This window comes from Lepidochelys kempii, chromosome 9, assembly GCF_965140265.1.
Source record: "Lepidochelys kempii isolate rLepKem1 chromosome 9, rLepKem1.hap2, whole genome shotgun sequence".
NCBI lineage: Eukaryota > Metazoa > Chordata > Testudines > Cheloniidae > Lepidochelys > Lepidochelys kempii.
Genome location: NC_133264.1, coordinates 15,157,694 through 15,177,710, shown reverse-complemented (window position 1 = coordinate 15,177,710; position 20,017 = coordinate 15,157,694). Strand labels below are relative to the sequence as shown.

At 41.7% G+C, this 20,017-nt stretch overlaps 1 protein-coding gene across 1 annotated transcript in view; it reads right to left on the bottom strand.

Annotated features, from left to right (window-relative positions):
• Positions 1-183: 183 nt before the first annotated feature.
• SPATA16 (spermatogenesis associated 16) overlaps positions 184-20,017 on the bottom strand; it is a 111,607-nt gene continuing 91,773 nt past the window's right edge. Inside the window, exons 9-10 of the mRNA XM_073358881.1 lie at positions 17,213-17,293; positions 184-306 (exon numbers count right to left, since the gene is read on the bottom strand). Of these exons, the coding sequence (XP_073214982.1) occupies positions 184-306; positions 17,213-17,293 (204 nt within the window). The remainder of the gene's footprint in view (positions 307-17,212; positions 17,294-20,017) is intronic.

Sequence of the window (20,017 nt, the reverse complement as noted above, 5' to 3'; positions counted from 1 at the left end):
TGAAGTGCAGGAGCTTCTTGCTAAGGATGAGCCATCGTGAGGGGACACCTCATTAATTTGAAGGCAGGCCTTTGTTGTCCCAACTGTCAAAACTTCCATGGTATTAATGTCCTTGCTGCCTTCTTCAACATGTCTTGGAGGGCTGAGGGGGGAGGAGGGGATAGTATCATATTTCCCCAGGGACTAGTGCTGCTGTACACTTTGAAGCCTCTTCATTTTCATTTTCTGCCTCCTGGCCGTTCTGAGCTTTTTGGTCTTTAAGAAGTTGTCTTCTAAGTGATATAAGAAGTCTTCAATTATTCCAACCTGCAAATAGAAATAAATAAATGTCAAAGGTCTGTTTCCCCCTGCAAACAAACACAAAAAGCTTCTTTTCAAATAGGTTTGTTCTCTCAAAATAAATTCTTTTTTTTTTAATAAAGAAAATTGGTTTATAGAATGAACAGTGCTCCCAAAGAACTGGTTGGGGTAACTGTATCTAAATATTGTTTTGTCCCTTTCCATTGGGATTGCATTCCTTTACTGATGTGGAATAGACTCTTTCACTGGGTTCTGCACATTGGAAATAGGAATTTATCACAGCCCTGTCTTTTAATGGCATTGAAAAACAGTCCCTCTAAAAGAAGGCATGATGAGGAAATTAATCTCAAGCAAATTTTTCTGATAAGGAGCGAATGACGAAAGAGAATGGAGGCGTCTGGCATTTATATGCTGAAAGTCAGCACAGGGAGAAAAATGAGTAGTCCACATTGCCATGGCAAGAGTCATTTTTCTATTAAAGCTAAATGAAGTTCTGAATAAATGCATTTCCCCATGAAATATCATTCACCAGAGGATAGTAAAAGACTAAAGGATGCAAAACAATAATTCTCGACGATACCATCAGTCTCCTGCTAGAATAAAATCAAAATTATTCTAATAAATGGCACGTTTCAGATACACACACTTTTTTCTTGCCAACAACCGCTTTAAAACAATCTAAAACAGCATATATGGGGCTGTGTACAGGTGTTCTGTAAATACTGACGCATACATATTTATATGATTCTCCAGACCCATAGTTTAGGTTTATTCAGATCCATTGCCATGCTCTGAAATGAGCAGCATTCTCATAAGGTGAACATGATTTTGATGAGTTTGCACTTAATTACATACAAACTCATTTCTTCGTACCCTATTTCTATAAGCATCTAAAGAAGCAACCTTCCAATTGCATTTTAAGATGCATGTATAAAATAAAGGCTTAATCTATCATCCTGACACACATTCAGCGGAGTGTTGCTTTTGTCATAACAGAACAGGCGACTACGAACTAAGCCGAGCATGGCTTACTACTACACTCACCGATTGAGGCCAGGTTCTGCTTGCACATGCCTCCAATATGGGCTGTTACTGGGCTCCTGGGCTCCGGCTCTAAGCAGCTCCACTCCACCCTGGTTATGCCTGGTGCGTATGCATATGTGGGGGGCCATGGTGGGTGGTGCACAGAGACTCAAGGTTTTTCCTAGACTGCCCTTCTGAGGCACCTGCTGTAGAAGGCCCACAGTACACCCGCTCTTTCTATGACTTTTGGGGCACCCCCCCCCCCCGCAGTGTACAGATTTTCAGTGGGCCACCTATACCCAGCACCTTGCTAGAGAGCAACTTGAAGCGCCTGCCCAGGTATTTCCCCCCCAGCTGTCCTAGGAAACGTGGTTCGCATTCAGTTGTGGAATTTCACCCACATGTGGCTGAGCACTCTGTCACAGTCGCATCGACAGGCGCCCACCAAGACCACTGAAAGAGAGAGCGAGACGGTCTCTGCCACGAAGAGCTGACAGTCCAGTCTAAAGAGACAAAGGGTGTGTGAAAGGAAACATGATTATCCCCATTTTAAAAAAGTGCCTCCTCCATTGTGCCTAGGTATGAAATTACCTACCCAATGTCCCACAGGAAGGTGCAGCAGAGATGGGAATTGACTTCCACAGTCTAGTGCTTTACCTGCAAGATCATCCTCCCACTCAAGGTTAGATTAAAAGGCAACTTCGGTTTTTTCTTTGAAGTTAACAAAATCACTCTTTTATTTCGGTCAAGCAAACACCTTGGGGGCGTGGCTCCCATTGTTTCCCCGCATGCCAGCATTTCCTAAACCTTGTTCAAAACAGGCTATGGGGAGTGTGTGTGTGTGTGGAGGGGGGCTTTCTCCTCTGGGTTCTTGAGACATAATAAGCCAGTGCAGCACTGATCCCATGGTTTATAATGTCTCCAGAAAGCCTTGGATGGGATTATTTTCATAGATCAAATCACAAAGCGCCTGTTATTGTATGCATTTTATATTTATAACACACCTCTCAAAGCAAGATCCCCACCCCCAAAATGGCATAGCAAGGGGTGGAGGGCTAACGGTGCCTTACATAACGGCTGTATTGCTGCCATAGTTGATGAGCTGATGATGTTATTTGCACAGCAGTGATGGCACTCAAACCATAGCTGACTTACAATTAAAATGTACGGCCGTGAGCCTGAGCAAGATTTAAAATTAGCATACGGACACAAAGAAAATACTGTCCTTTGACAACAGGACAGGTGGTGGGGGCTAGTTTAGAATGGCTGTTAGGTGGCTGCACCTTTCAGTAGTGCTTATTCATGGTTCTTCGCTTGCACATGTCATTTCAAGAGGTAAATTGGAGGCACTGTAAATGAAGCATATAGCTGTCAGGTTGAAGGGATATCGTCAGAAGGTGGCACAAAAGAGGTTACTGTCACAGAGTGGGCGTTTCATGGTTGCTGTAGAGAAAATGTTAGAAATATTTATAGCCAAGCCATGACAATAGCTGATAGTCTACCACTATCAAGGGCAAATCCTGGAGCGATAACACTAAGTCCTTCAGTCCTCACTCAGGCAACACTACCACTGAAGTCAAGACTTGCAGGATTTGGTCATAGACCTGACACTAGTCAATTATGTTAGTGATTCTTGTGTGACTCATTTCAGGCCTGGTCCTATGCCCATTGGCTCAGCCTTTCGGCTTCCACAGTGCGGGGAAAACCCACTCTCCACTTTATAGAGATGCACCATGTTCCACTGTGGAGTCAATACCTGGACTGGGCCCATTAGGATTATCCGATACAAGAAGCCTTTGACATCATGGGAGCCCAACCAGTGATGTCCGTTAATGCCTTCCCTATTTGCAAGAGATGTACTTAACCTATGCATCCAAATGTACAGTGTCTTGGATGGCCCTGTGCTAGGGTGCAAATTCTCACATGCTTAGTGACCTGGGAATCCAGGAGGCCCATTTGCATTCATCGACCAGACAACTTGTATTGCTACCTGTGCTTTGCTGTGTTGCTTCCACGAGCTGCACCGCCCCACAGGCTGCAGGCAGGTGTTCCCACCCTTCCTGCCTCTCAGCCATTCGGTGGCAGCAGAAACCATTTCTACTCTGGATAAGCTTCCAAACCGCAGAGAAGCAGCTGAACGCAGCCTATACTCATGTTCTTTGGGCCATGACAGGAATGGCCCTTTCGCTGAGGTGACTCGCAGCTCTTCCCTTTCAGTTCCTAATTGCAGGTTGTACTTGGCTCTGTTTCTTCTCACTGGGTCACTACAGACAGGTCCCAAGAGACAGAGGAAACAGGGGAGATGTGGAAAGACATTGCAGAATGGAAAACAAAGAGAAAGAGGGGTGAGATGGAAGAAACGGGACTATATACTTTGTAGAAAGCTAAACCTAAATTCTGCAGCAAAGTCCCTCTATTTTGCAATACAGCGGCATGGCAGACTGCAAGTGCTGTGGCAGCTCTGGTTAAATATAAAAATTGAGATTTTTTTTAATGGAACAAAATGTGTAACTAATATCAGTGCAGTGTATTCCTTGTGATATTTAACTTGATATTAAATTCAATTTATTTTATGCTGCCTATAAATTTTCTCTTGTGCTTCAGAGTCTTATATTGACAACACACTGGAGAAGTTGTCAGGTGTAGAAGTTGAAGGTCTTGGTAGCTGGATAGTGGAAAGCTGGGGCATCTGATACTGAGAAAGGGACAAGAGGCAGCTTGGGATCCTGGCATACACACGTTAGCTACTACAATGATCAGGGTGAAATGCTTAACAATGGTGTGTATAAGTTGTCCTAATTAAGTTTCATAGCTTATACCCTATTGAGAAGCATAGGGAAGTCTATGCCCATCTCACAACTAATTTAACTTATGTTGTTTGCAGCCTAAGGAAGACAAAAGCATCAGTTTCTGCTGGATTCACACGTATAAGCTTTTCCTTGTAGCCATAAAGAGTTTCTACTAAGGAAGTCAATGGAGTTCTGCTGGTTTACATGTAATGCTCCTCTTAGGGTATTTCTACACAGCCAAGAAAAACCCATGTCTGGCCTGTGGCAGCTGAGTCGGGCTCGGGCTGTGGTGCTGTATCATTGCTATATAGACGTCTGGGCTTGGGCAGGAACCAAGCTCTGGGACCCTCTCACCTCATTGGGTCCTAGAACCTGGCTCCAGGCAGAGCCCGAACGTCAACACAATGAAACAGCCCTGCAGCCTGAGTTGGATGGCACGGGCCAGCCATGGGGCGGGGAGGTGGGGGGTTGTGGGGTCTAGTTGCTTTGCAGACGTACCGTCAGATGCTGGTCTATAATTCTGCATGAAGAAATATAATGGCAGAAATATATAAGGTCCTGGGGAATTTACTGATATCGAGAAAAGCAACAAAGGCCAAACTGAGGAAAAGAGAAAGAGAAAAAGAAAAGACAAAGAGGTCGAAAATTCAGATGGACTGATAATTTGGGCAAAGAACAGAGGGTGAAAGAGATACAGAAGAAATAACCAGCCACTGGCCACCTTCACTCCCAGTCCTCATCCTACTTCTTACCCTCTCCCTGTTGGCAAGCCTTCAGTCTGTCCTGCTTCCCAGTCCCCAGTGCCGGTTTTGAAAGGTGGAGGACCTGGCCCACAGAGTGGGACCTGGATGCCGGCCACATTCCCAGCCATGTGACATGCACGGTAGTTACAAGATCACTGTGCAGCTGTGTGCACACAGCTTACAGTGAACATTCGTCCCACATGACAAAACCAAGCAGCACAAAAACTGGTTAGGGCTGTTAACAACCAGGCAGGGGGCACCTAAGTGGCACTGACAGTGAAAAGGATGGGGAAAACTTCAAAGTTGGGTACAGGACAAGGTGTGCCATCAAACCAATAATCCACAGGCCTGGCATTCCACTGATTAGAAAGTACCTTCTCTTCTCACTCTTGCTGAGACACAGCCGTGTACCTGAAGGAGTTCCTTTTTTTCACTTTCCCACTTCACTTTAAGAAAGAAAAAAAAAGAAGAACATAAATGGAATGATGGAAGGTCTATGCCTGTCTTATTTCAGGGCCACACATAAAGGCACTTCCATTCTCCCACATCTTGAAAAAGATGAAAGGTATAATTAATGCACTCTAAATGACTGGATGGGCTACAAGTCAATTAATCTGCACTATATGTTAATTCTGAATTCACAGTAGAAAAGGAGCTGGTCTATGGTTCATTTAACCACAAAGGCAAACAGCTCATATTTAACTAAAATGTTGTTCTATTATTCTACAAAAATGTGCAGAAATTGTAAATGGTTAAATACTTTCAGCACATTTATGTAATATAGTTAATGCCAGGCTGCAATGCCAATATGGGGTACTTTGATAACAGAATACGATTCATTTGAAGACTGAACTGCAGAATTTCTTGTCAGTCAAGAAGAATATATGGTTTTTACTTTAACTGGGAGTTTGATTCAGAAACATTTTATTGCAGTCTTGAAAGCGACATTAAATAGAACTCCATACAAAGATAAGGAACAATATATGCTTGTTTGAAGTGAATAAAGATATTTTCAGTCCTGACCCTACCTATTTTACCAATAATATCCTGCAAATATCCTGAGGCTCGCCAGCAGGGAGGGGTAAGATGGGTCAGTGACAGTGAATGGAAATGCAGGACACGACTGTCAATGTTGCTCATCAGCTGGGAAAGTGCCCTCCATAGGGAGTTGTCATGGATCCTAGGCACCTCACTCTGCTGTTCCCTGGTTCAAGTCTATTCTCTGGGGGACATCCTGTTTGCTTAGGGAGAGGTGGATGTAATTGGATGTATCTCAATTACTGCTGTGCCCTTCTTACTTGTACCTTGTAATTGCTTGTGATGGCCAGATGGCTAGTTTTGGATATCTACACCTAGCCACCGATGGTCACTATACAGGTCTCCCTCATATATATGAGAGATCTGTATAGTCCCTGTTACAGTCACTCCCTGTGTCTTGAATACCATTAGCAGGTGGATCGTGAACATTCCAGTTATTATGCTGACTTATCTGGGGGACCATATGAGGGATCAGAATTAGGTTGCATCTCTTTGGCCATGGTGCCCTTATTACTACTGCCAGACTCTCCTGGTGTCTCACGTGGCTGCCTACACTCAGTACCCACTCATCCTTTTAACTCCACAGTCCCATAAGCACACAATAACTGGGTGTGGAGGTGCCAGAGACTTTCTGAGTCTCTTGTGTGCTTTTGATATGCAACTTCACTGGAGCAGGGAAAGGGACAGCATGTGACACAGGCTCTTTCAGCCTGGCCATATTTCTTTTTGAAAGACTACTTCCTCCTCTTCTGGTGGCACTTGCTTCACATATATATTACTAGTACTCTCAAAGAGAGCCCAACTGCATTGACTTTTTGCGCACTCAGTGTATTCTTCACTGGGACAAGGGCACTTTGCATAGTCATCCTTAAACACACAACATGCACCAAACAGGAAGATAGGGCCCAAGATGTATTATATAGCTGTTAGCCATAGTCCAGGCTGTTTTCATCCAAGTCCTGATGAGTCACAGATGTCATTAAACTTGTCATTGTTATATATAATTGCTGCAGAGGGCTTGCACTGAGGCACAGACATCAATGATCAGAGATTTTCTTCTTTGACAGGGTAACTGGTTTGGTGGATGGGAGAATGCAGTAGACATAATATACCTGGACTTGGGCAAAGCTTTTGACACAGTCCCACATGACAGTCTGATAAGTAAGCTGGAGAAATACTGGCTCGGTGGAACTACCATTAAGTGAATACATAATTAGTTAACCACAAGCAAAGAGTAGCTATTAATGGAATGATGTTAGATTGGAAGGCGGTCTCAAGTGGGGGTTCCATATTGATCTGTTCTGGGTCTGGTGTTATTTAACATCTTTATTAATGACATGGATGTAGGAATAGAGAGTATACGGATGAAATTTGCATATGACATAAAGCTAGGGGAGGGGTTGCAAACACTGTGGAGGATGAGATCTTGCTAAATTGGAGAACTGGGCAATAGACTACACAAGGAAATTCAACAAAGACAAATGTAAGGTTCTACATGTAGTGAAGAAAAACCAAATGCACAAATACAGAATGGGGGATAACTGGCTTGGCAGCAGCATTGCTGAGCAGGATCTGGGAGTTGTGGTGGATCACAACCTCAACATGTGATGCTACTGCAAAAAAAGCAAATGCAATTTTAGGTTGCATTAAGAGAGGCATAGCATGCAATTCACGGGAGCTGCTAGTACCGCTCTACTCAGTGCTGGTTAGGCCTCAGCTGTGTCCAGTTCTGGTCACCAATGCATAGAAAGGATGCAGCAAAACTGGAAAGGATCCACAGGTGAGTGACAAAGATCAAATGGATGGAATGCAAGCCATATGAGGAAAGGTTGAAGGAACTGGGTATGTTTAGTTTGGAAAAGAGGAGATCAAGGGGGGACATGATAGCTGTCTTCAAATACTTGAAAGGCTGCCCTAAAAAAAAGATAGAGAAAAGTTGTTCTCGCTTGCCAGAGAGGGCAGGACAAGAGGCCATGGGTTCAAACTACATTATAGCAGATTTAGGTTAAATCTCAGAAAAAACGTCTTCACTGTAAGAACAGGAGGACAATGGAGCAGACTGCCTAAGGAGGTTATGGAAGCTCCTTCACTGGAGGTGTACAAAAGGAGGCTGGATAGCCATCTGTCTTGGATGGTTTAGACTCAACGAATCCTTCATCTTGGCAGGGGGTTAGACTAGCTGAGCCTTGTGGTCCCTTCTAACCCTATGATTCTATGATTTCCAAGCAATCACCAGGAAGATGTTGATTTATGCAGTACTCAGGAAAGCAGTTCTGGTCAAAAAATTGCCAGAATGCACACATATCTTTTAAAAGGGCAGCATGATAACTTCACAGATCTGAGCAGGAATACCTAACATCCACCATGCTAGCTGCTAAAACAGATCAAAGGCTTTGCAAAAGCAGAAGACGCAGGAGGCAATATTCCATGGGGACAAACCAACAGAGGAAAAGTATCTACTTTATTTGGAGAAAAATTAGATAGATATGTAACAAACCAATTTATTTTCATCTCTGGAGGATATGATACATGGTAAAGTTTTCAAAAGTACCTAAGTCACTCAGGGGCCTATGTCCTAGTTTCCAAGGTGCCTAAATCCCATTGAAAAAAATCAATGGGAATTAAACCCCTGCTGGGGCCAGATCTTTAAAGATATCTAGATGCCTATTGGCATTTTCAAAAGTACCTCAAAGGGCCTAGCTCTCTTTGATATCAATGGGACTTAGATGCCTTGGTGCTTTTGAAAATTGCACTAGATACCTATCTGCATCTCTAGGTGCTTAAATACCTTTAGAAATCTAGCCCTAAGTGATACAGTTACTCTTGAAAATCTTATCTAAGAGCTATAAATTACATGTATTGGCAAAATAAATCTTAAAACGTGTATTTATTTCTATTAGTTAGGAACTTTTGGTATTAGGAGGCAATATGCTGTTTTAAACATCTTGAATCATCTCAACATGTTCCTCCTTCATACCTTTATTTTACATTCAGGCTTATCCAGCTTCTATAGTACCTCAGTGTAATGAAGGTAGACAGTAAAACTCTATAGAAAGGGATCCTAGAGAGAAGCTAGTGAGGTATATATATGAAGCACAGGAGTAAGAGCTGAGAGGATTATCCAGTAAAAGTGATGAGCAGAAATCTTCACAGATTTAATTTAAAAAGTAAGTGATCTGGTTTGCACAGGTTCTGCGAGCAAAGGGTGCTCTTTACCTGGGGAAACTCTGGCCATAGAAATGCATGATTTTCCTTGCTGTTCGTACATCTGGCTGTGCATGTTTGAGAAGCACAGCTGCTACAAGAATGCTCTTTTTGGGGCCATGCACAGTAACACATCGTGACAGATATGGCCATTTCCTGCCATGTCCTGGACAAACTTTACTGAATTAAATTAAACCTTACTGAATTAAATGTAAGTATCTTAGGAGTTCATTGTATTAAAATACAAATGTTTATGTATCACTGTTGGATTGTATGTAATGACTCTAGGTGGGGTGACATGACTAATGTAAACCCTGGGAGTGCTATGAGCATCAAAGAACTATTTGAAACAATGTGCCAGACAAGAATTAACTTTTAAAGTTAAGTGGGTTTCCCAGGAAAACTCTAAGGGGAAGTGAATGCAAATGTACTTCTCCGGTTATGCAAGAACTCAGCTTTTTGAAGATTCTCCTGAGGAGGGGACCTGTGTCTGCTGATCACCTGTTATGCGAGGACAAGATCAGAGGTCCAAACTGTATAAAGGAGTAAGTTATAGATTCATGATATTCTTGTTCTGGGCAAAAGGTGGTATGAACCTGTAACCACAGAAAACCCCCGTGGTGTAATTAGAAGGACTGACTTCTAGAAAAACCCTTGTTGGAGTTGGGGTGATCTCTGCTGAGCTTATTAGCATGTGTGTTTTAGATATGTTTTCTCTTTAATGCTGTTACCTTAACAATTACTGTGCTTGCTTAGGAAAAAGCTGTATGGTAGTTTATTTATAGCCTCTGACGGGATGCCTTGCTAGAGGATGTTGTGAAGGCCAACACTATAACAGGGTTCAAAAAAGAACTAGATAAATTCATGGAGGATAAGTCCATCAATGCCAGAAGCTGGAAATGGGAGACAGAGGATGGATCACTTGATGATTACCTGTTCTGTTCATTCCCTCTGGCGCACCTGGCATTGGCCACTGTCAGAAGACAGGATACTGGGCTAGATGTACCTTTGGTCTGACCCAGTGTGGCCATTCTTATGTTCTTATGTTATGTTCTTGTGAGAAGAAAGCAAAGCAGGCCTGCTTAGGCAGTCTGACTTGCTGAGGAACTCACAGTGCAGGCAGAAAAGCCCAAGAGCAGTGATGGCTGAAGCACCAGGAGCCTAAATATAGGTGCCTTGCTGACCACTTAGGGGGAATACAGGTGCAGTTGCCCTGAACTGTGACATACCCAACACTCATAACTACTGTGTCCGGATCCAAAGCACTTGCCTACAATTGGTTGACAACTTCGTCTAAAAGGTTGTGCAATTCTTGCCTTGGACCTACTTCCAGAAGAGGTCACAATTTTGGATGCTGATGCAGAAGATAAATACAATGTTTCTCTTTCGTATTTTGCACACATCCAGTTCATCTGCATTGCCATTCTTTAATGAAACAGGCATGTTAATGTCAGACAGCTCTGTCACACATTTCCTTCTTAAAGGACTGAATTAGTGAATCACTGAAAAACAATTCAGTATGCACCAATAGGAAACAGGGCGGTTGGCATGTTAGCATTAATTTGGTGCTAAAAGTAGGTGGGGGAAGAGGGCTAGCAATGAGAGTGTGAATACTAATAATGATAGATTACATTTACTAAGCGTCTGACAGCTTCACAAACTATCCTGCAAACACTCCCGATCAAGTATAGTGCTTACTATTACAAGTAGTCTTGATGACTCATGGTATTTCTTATAGTTATAAGCATAATGCTTGGTAGTAAGAGTTTGCAGGATTGGGTTCCATATGCATACCTGACTGGGCAAAGGATGCCACCTCTGTTTTGGAGGGCAGCAGCTAAGCATGGAATTTATGCACAGGGCTCTTCATGACAGCAAGCACTGAGGAAACGTGAGCCAACAATAACCAGTGCCAATCCCTAGTTATAGGAAATGTGAAGTGGGATCTTCAGCAGAGCTGTGAAAATAACTGATTTGACTGTTTGCTGACAGTTCTGAAAAACTGGAAAAGAAAATTCATTTCAGATACACTTGACATGAACAAACAAAAAAATTACATTTTCAATGAACCGAGAAGTCAGGGAAAATAACATTTTGGCTTGAATGAAATGTTTCATTTTGATTTGTTTTTTTTTAAATTTTTTTTTTAATAATTGAAGGAAATTTCAAAATGAAAAGTTATTTCAAATAGAAAAATGAAACGTTGTTTTGAAAATGTCAGAATGAAAGGTTTTGATTCTTTTCAGGGGTTTTTTTTGTAATTTTTTTCCAACCAAAACAATTTGGTGAATTCAACATGAATTTACAAAATGTGTAACTCAACTCAAATCAGCAATTTTCACTGAAAAATATTTTGGTCAAAATTTTTTGCCCAGTTCCAATATTTAATGCCTTGTGCCCTGTGACCTACTGGAAAAGGAACTGAACTGGTGACCACAATCAGCTGAGTTTTTTAAGGTTTCAAGGACTACTATATTGCTATATTTTTCACCATTATTTAAAATTCTTCCCCTGAACAGTCTCTTCCTGTATCATGCACAATGGAACAGGCCAAATTTGCATGTGAACAGTATAGTACAATGCACAGTGGATTAGATTACCATAGATTTTTTCCCCCACCTCTACCTTCCAACATCCTCTATACCAAGTAAGTATAGTAGTATCCAGAATCCAGTACTATTCAACATGTGCTTTCTCCCATCAAGAGTGTCCCTGGTTGTTTCCTATTCTTGATCTGAAGATTGTCTAGACTGTTCTGCCTTTCCATTGTTTACTTTTCAATTAAAAGGGAATGTCAATTAAATAGAGCAGTTCATCAAACAGCGGCCTGTTGCTGCTGAAAAAGGCATAGGCATTGGAAGCAAAGATCAGCTATCCAGCAGTCTGTTTGCCTGGCAAAAATATAGCCTAATTTTACTCTGTTTCATATTCATATACATTAGTACAGCTTTTCCCATACATTTATCCTTTTGTTAGTTACAGCTGTTCTTTTATTCATTCTTACGTGTTTGCTCTGCTGTCAGATTTATGAAATAGTCATTCCACTGAGCTCAGCACACGGCGGTCATAACTTAGCTACACTGCAAAATACGGGATGCCCTTGAGGTAAACTCAGATGTGAAGGTTTTATGAAGTGTCTCACATGTAGCAGTTCAGAGAAGTCTATTTGTCAACTTATGTCTATTGTTCAGTTGTTCAAAAGATGTTAAAAGGACCCTATTAAACCACATGCTGTCTGAATTCCAAGGGAACTGAAGGGAGGAGAGGGAAAGATTTGCATTATTACATATGAAGAGTAAAAGGATCTGTATTGGGCCCTGCTGCATTATTGTAACTTCCTTTTGATGTGGAAGCTACCAGTTGGTAGGTTCTAATAGGTCTGCTTATCCACTTACGTGCACCCCAGTTACTCTAGTATCTGGGTACCTCACAAATATTAATGAATTTATTCTCACAAGGGAAGTAAGTATTGCTATGTCATTTATTTATTTATTTATTTATTGTACAGCAGGGCGGAACTAAGGCAAAAAGCAATTAAGTGACTCAACCAATATTGCACAGGATAGCTGTGGCAGAGTGGAAAATTGATTATAAAACTCCTGAGTCTTGTAGCCCACAGAGCTAGCTTTAGCATTTATTTTATTTAGCAGTAACGCAAGGAACCTCTACAGGCCTGTCTCCTGTAAGACATTGGCTTCAGCAGTTAGCATAAGGCTTGAGGCCTATGAAGTTTGGCCCAGATAAATGGCCCAATGGTCACCCTTAAGTTTTGGGGAACTGGGAATAGAGTATTTAATAGGGAAGTTTGTACTTACTGACACCAGGCAACCACAGGAATATGAGCTAATACCAGCTTTTGGATATTTTAGGATAGGAACATCTGCAGATGTCTGACCACAAGAGTGCCATGGCAACAAGGTGAGGTATATGATAATAAGTTGAGCTCATTAATATACTAACCTATAGGAGAAGGGCACCCCAACATTAGTAGGGTGAGGACATACAAACAAGGAAGAGGAGAGACACCCCTACCGAATATGCATTAGGCATAGTGATGTCAGCGTAACATATTATAAAAGTTGGATTCCCAGCCTCTGAGCAGGAGAAGAGAGAGAGAGAGATGTAGCCCTTGAGAGGTGCCAGGATGATGACCACTGGTGATGATAGGTTTCAGAGTAATGGCTGTGTTAGTCTGTATTCGCAAAAAGAAAAGGAGTACTTGTGGCACCTTAGAGACTAACCAATTTATTTGAGCATAAGCTTTCGTGAGCTACAGCTCACTTCATCGGATGCATACTGTGGAAAGTGCATACTGTGGAAAGTGTAGAAGATCTTTTTATACACACAAAGCATGAAAAAATACCTCCCCCCACCCCACTCTCCTGCTGGTAATAGCTTATCTAAAGTGATCACTCTCCTTACAATGTGTATGATAATCAAGTTTGGCCATTTCCAGCACAAATCCAGGTTTTCTCTCCCCCCTCACCTCCCCCCCAACACACACACAAACCCACTCTCCTGTTGGTAATAGCTTATCTAAAGTGACCACTCTCCTTACAATGTGTATGATAATCAAGAACGTCTGAGGAGGGGGGGAAGAAAACAAGGGGAAATAGGAAACCTGCTTTTTCACTTTTCACTATAAGACTTTTTTTCAGTTGCTTATAACTTAGCCAAACTTTAACTATTCAGGCAGAAGTTTTCTATGCTGGGTGGCTGCTCCTGACTGAATTTATCTGGAAAGTTTCAGTGAAAATAGTTTAGCTGTTTCTGAGAATTAGATTAGGAAAAAATATGTAGTTTTGCCCATGTTAACAAAATTCATATAATTGTTTCATTGCGAAGGTCTGCTGCACCCATGTTTTGGAGCAGGGACTTGAAATTTAGCAGGAGATGCCCTTTATGTCAGGGATATGCCTTTTGCCATGCTCATGAATATTTGGCTGTGATAAGCCTTTGAAAAATCTTAGTTCTCACATGCTCAGTAGAGACTTGTTAAGACTTTGGCAGCTAAATTCTCCAAAGAGCTCATCTGCACTGAGGACCGACTGTCCCCTCATAGCTTGTTGGAAATGTCATAAGCATGGGATACGTATAGTGAATGAGGTTGAACAGGCCAGGGTAATACTTACACTAAGCTTGCTGGCTATGGCCTAGTCTTTGACATGAGTGTTTGCCTTGCTAATATGTCCTTATGTTAATAGTGTTGTATAGGACAAAGGGTGATGTTTTGTTCTTGGAATGTACTGACTTGATAGATAAGAGGAAGTTATCAGCACAATTAGCGCACAAAATGTACTACCAAAAACTTCCTACATTGTGAAAAAACATGAGAGTCCCTACACCAAGCAAGGGGTGAAAGGCCTGGTCAGCATGCATGACCAGTGATAATAAACCAATTAGAAGAGAGAGATAACAACACGGAAATAGAATGGACAGCAAAAATTATGTAAACTGAAGCTTGCACTTGCCTATTGTATGAAAGACATACTGCTTAATAAGAAAAGGAGGACTTGTGGCACCTTAGAGACTAACAAATTTATTTGAGCATGAGCTTTTGTGAGCTACACTGAATGCATCCGATGAAGTGAGCTGTAGCTCACGAAAGCTTATGCTCAAATAAATTTGTTAGTCTCTAAGGTGCCACAAGTACTTCTTTTCTTTTTGTGAATACAGACTAACACGGCTGCTACTCTGAATACTGCTTAATGTTGATTGGATGGTCATATAATGCAATTGTTTGCAGTTGCTGTTCCTGGTTGCTACAGGTCACTGAGATGGTCACACTGGGCACCAAAATCAAGAGTGGGGGGAGACCGTTTCTCCTGTGCTCTCAGTGGTCCCTCTGGTGGCATGCTGGCAGCATGGAAGAAAAGGAGAAAGACAAATGACTGCACAGAGAAGAGCTGGACCAATGGGGCAGGGAGGGAGTGAGGGTGAAAGGGAGAGGGGTCAGAGGGAGTAGATTGGGATGAAGAGCCTGGGGGCAAGACTGGGACTGGGTGCCAGTGTGTGTGTGATCATGTAATTAAAGACAGTGTCATAATACTAATAATAAAGTTGCCCAATCAACCTTATTTTTGGTATTTCCTACCTGTGAATGCTTGATGTTGCAAACATAATATTTGTTTAACACAGATTTGGAGTTCTGTATACCTAGGACAGAACCATTCTGCCCTCCTATGGCTCAAATTGTAACTCTTTGGGAGACACCTAATTATATGAAGAGATCACCTCAAAGCACCAAATTCCGTTAGCAGAAATGAGCACACCTCTCACACTGCTGTCCATGGGAGTTGTATCTGAGGCTAGAAAGTGACCCTTTTAACTAAGGAGGAGGGGTAATTGTAAATGAGGCATAAGGCAGTTGGATCTTCGTGGACATTCAACTAGCTGTTTGTATTTCTTTTTAAATTTTATATCAATGTCTAGTTATTATTTATGAAGGAAATATTATAAGCATTGAAAATCTCATCTCATGGGATCTGTGGGCAGATGTGAGATAATCAGAAGATACACCAATTGCAGAGCAGAAATTTTGTGAACATTATAGCATTTATTTAATCTCTTCATATTTCTAATAAAATATGACAAAAAGACATCTCCTTATTACTCTAGGTATTTTTGAAAAATATTTGAAAAAACCCCAATGATTGCCTTTTGCAACTATCCTGAACTTTGAAAAGGTCATCATAAGCCACTGATCTGACATCTAGACAAGGAATTATTTCTTGTTAAAACTGCATTCAGACACAACATATTCTGGGAATTTTAACTCAGTTGGCTTCAGTTGTAATCACTGGTTCTGAAAGTGACTAAATCCCTCTACGTTCCTCTGGCAGCATCTATTTGAACAGTTTTGAATATCTCTGTCATATTTGGTTAGTTAGAAATATTTTTGTTTGTTTAAAAGTTTTGAAATTTCAAAAACAAACTCAGATCACTGGACTATAAGGAAATAAACAAATGGAATGGAGGCTATTGGGGGATTCTGGTGATATCACAAACCACTATCGCTCTGCATTCTTTGCATAGATGTAGAAGCACATTAGTATTCTGAAATAATGAGGGACATGTTCTCGTCTCAATTACTCCTGTGTAACTCTGGAGTACATGCTACTGAGTTACCATGAGTCAATGGATTTAGGGTTAGAGTTTGCAGTGATGTGACTGAGACCTGAATCTAGCTCCTCAGCTCCCTGGAGCCACAAGTTCAGGTCCTGGCAGGATTCAAATTCAAGTCATCTGCCCTTCATTTTTCCAAGAGAGATGCCATTTGCTATGCATGGGTATTTAGATGGGATCTTTAAAACTGAAGGCTCATCTGTCCAGCTGGGACACTGAAGATCCCATGACAATCTGTAACAGAGCAATGCTCTGAACCTCGAGCAAAATTTCCCCTTGCCTGTGCTGTCATCCCCTTTCTCAGAGGTGGTTGTATTTAACCAGTGGTGTATGTGCACAATTGTAAAGTGCTTTGGGGTGAAAGGCTTTGTGTCAATATACGATATCCTTATTTCTTCACAGGCAGGCCACTATTTATTACATAGAATCAAATTCACCCCAGTGCTGACAGTCAGCACAAGAGTCGAGGTACCATTTAAGCCCTTCTTACGTCCCTTAAGGGTGATATTGACCAAATGCAGAGGTCCCAAGAAAGGCACTACACACCTGGTAAGCCTCACACCACCTAAGCCTCACTTAAGTTTTTCAGTGGGGTTTAAGTGAGGTGTAAATAGCGCACAGAGTCTTGTGTGTGTTCTCTGATCTGTGCTGAATTTTACTTGTATTGAAAAACAGTTAAAACAATACCCCAAATGGGGGAGAATGAAGGTAAGTATACTAATGAATAAAACGAAGCGATTCAAACTGTTTCCCCAGACAACGACCATGTGAAACTGTTAACGCTGTCAAAGGTTGAACATATGAGAGTATTAAGTCAAAAATAAATACTTATTTGGGGCTAACCGTCTGTGCACTAACAAGCGCCAAGACAAAGGGTGTGGCTCACAATAGCACCAACTTTCGTTTTCACCACTGGAACAAATGAGAGCCAAGAGGACATTCACTCCCTGAGAAGCAGAGTATTCTGCTGTCTTCAGCTGCAAGTTTTACCTTCTGAATTTTATTCCACACACGTTCTTTATCACTTCTTCCTTCAAGGGTGTCCATGGCATCTGCCATTAGCGACTGCAGCTGCGGCACCAAGATAAAAATTATCAGTGTGGAATTCACACAGAAATAACTTCTCTAAATACATAGATTAAAACCTAATTAAAAATTCATTTGTACACTGATGATTTTATTACTCATCTTTCACACAATGAGCACCACCACCTCATCTTTGCTTCAGCCATTACCCTGTATTATTGTGGATATAAAATACTAAACAATGGGGAAAATTCCACTGGAAAATTTGTACTTAAGACTATAGATTTTAATGCAGTAAATGTTTATATTTTTAAAGCCACTTTTGGGTTGTAAAGAACAAAGGTTCCATATTTCATTATTTAATTCTCCAAGATATTCTATGTATTACAAGAATTTTTGTATGTGTTTTCTTCCAAGGCTAATGTATCATAATTTAAGACAGCATGTAAAACCACTAGAGGACAATGCTAAAGCTGATATGTTTTTACTGTATCTCAAAGCATGTAGCTCATTTACCTTTTTTAATATCATTTTCTTTGACAGAGCCTTCCCATCATTCAGCATAACAGAGCATAAAGAACAAGGCAGACTATTTCTACTGTAAACTATAAGAAGTATGTATTGATAAATGCTTGATAACCAGTATTCAGTGCTAGAGGCGAGGCCCAAAATTCAGTGTGGTTATGGCATTGCCTCATTTGGGGTCCTCCTCTCAAACATTTTCAGAAATACATTTTCAACTGCATTTAAATAGCATAATAATATAGGAATTGCCAGACTGGATCAGACACCTACTTCATCCAGTCCTGTTTTCTGTCTCCATCAGTGGCCAGCACCAGATGCTTCAGAGGAAGGTGCAAGAAACCTCACATTAAGCAGATGTGGAATAACTGCCCCCTCCCGATTAGGTCTCCTCCTAAACCCTTTAGTTAGTGATCAGCTTAAGGCCTGAAACATGAGGTTTAATATCTCTTCCAAAGTTTGTTAGCATTACCTATTATAACTCTGGAAATCACATAAACGTCCAATCTCCTCAAGGGTTTGGTATAAAAGAACACATATATAAGGGAATTCAGAATTAAGATTCAGAAGATTCAGGTGGTGAACATTGCCAATTACTTACCTTTCTGTACCTAGGTAGTGCAGGACCTTAATATGAGTATGTGTTCTGATGACATATAGGAGCACTGACGTTTAGGCTCCATAGAGCAAGGTAAGGGACAGCTGACTTGTAATCTGAGCAGGTTTCAGAGTAGCAGCCGTGTTAGTCTGTATTCGCACAAAAAAAACGGAGTACTTGCGGCACCTTAGAGACTAACCAATTTATTTGAGCATGAGCTTTCGTGTGCTACAGCTCACTGCACCGGATGCATTCAGTGGAAAATACAGTGGGGAGATTTATATACACAGAGAACATGAAACAATGGGTGTTACCATACACACTGTAAGGAGAGTGATCACTTAAGATGAGCTATTACAAGCAGGGGGGGAGGAGGGAAGAAAACCTTTTGTAGTGATAATGAAGGTGTGCCATTTCCAGCCGTTGACAAGAACGTCTGAGGAACAGTGGGCGGGGGGGGGAATAAACATGGGGAAATAGTTTTACTTTGTGTAATGACCCATCCACTCCCAGTCTCTATTCAAGCCTAAGTTAATTGTATCCACTTTGCAAATTAATTCCAATTCAGCAGTCTCTCATTGGAGTCTGTTTCTGAAGTCTTTTTGTTGTAATATTGCGACTTTTAGGTCTGTAATCGAGTGACCAAAGAGATTGAAGTGTTCTCCAACTCGTTTATGAATGTTATAATTCTTGACATCTGATTTGTGTCCATTGATTCTTTTACATAGAGACTGTCCAGTTTGACCAATGTACATGGCAGAGGGGCATTGCTGGCACATGATGGCATATATCACATTGGTAGATGTGCAGGTGAACGAGACTCTGATGGTGTGGCTGATGTGATTAGGCCCTATGATGGTGTCCCCTGAATAGATATGTGGACACAGTTGGCAATGGGCTTTGTTGCAAGGATAGGTTCCTGGGTTAGTGGTTCTGTTGTGTGCTATGTGGTTGCTGGTGAGTATTTGCTTCAGGTTGGGGGGCTGTCTGTAAGCAAGGACTGGCCTGTCTCCCAAGATCTGTGAGAGGGATGGGTCGTCCTTCAGGGTAGGTTGTAGATCCTTGATGATGCGTTGGAGGGGTTTTAGTTGGGGGCTGAAGGTGACGGCTAGTGGCGTTCTGTTATTTTCTTTGTTGGGCCTGTCCTGGAGTAGGTAACTTCTGGCTACTCTTCTGGCTCTGTCAATCTGTTTCTTCACTTCAGCAGGTGGGTATTGTAGTTGTAAGAATGCTTAATAGAGATCTTGTAGGTGTTTGTCTCTGTCTGAGGGGTTGGAGCAAATGTGGTTGTATTGTAGAGCTTGGTTGTAGACAATGGATCGTATGGTGTAATCTGGGTAAAAGCTGGAGGCATGAAGGTAGGAATAGCGGTCAGTAGGTTTCCAGTATCGGGTGGTGTTTATGTGACCATCGCTTATTAGCACCGTAGTGTCCAGGAAGTGGATCTCTTGTGTGGACTGGTCCAGGCTGAGGTTGATGGTGGGATGGAAATTGTTGAAATCATGGTGGAATTCCTCAAGGGCTTCTTTTCCATGGGTCCAGATGATGAGGATGTCATCAATATAGTGCGAGTAGGGGCATTAGGGGACGAGAACTGAGGAAGCGTTTTTCTAAGTCAGCCATAAAAATGTTGGCATACTGTGGGGCCA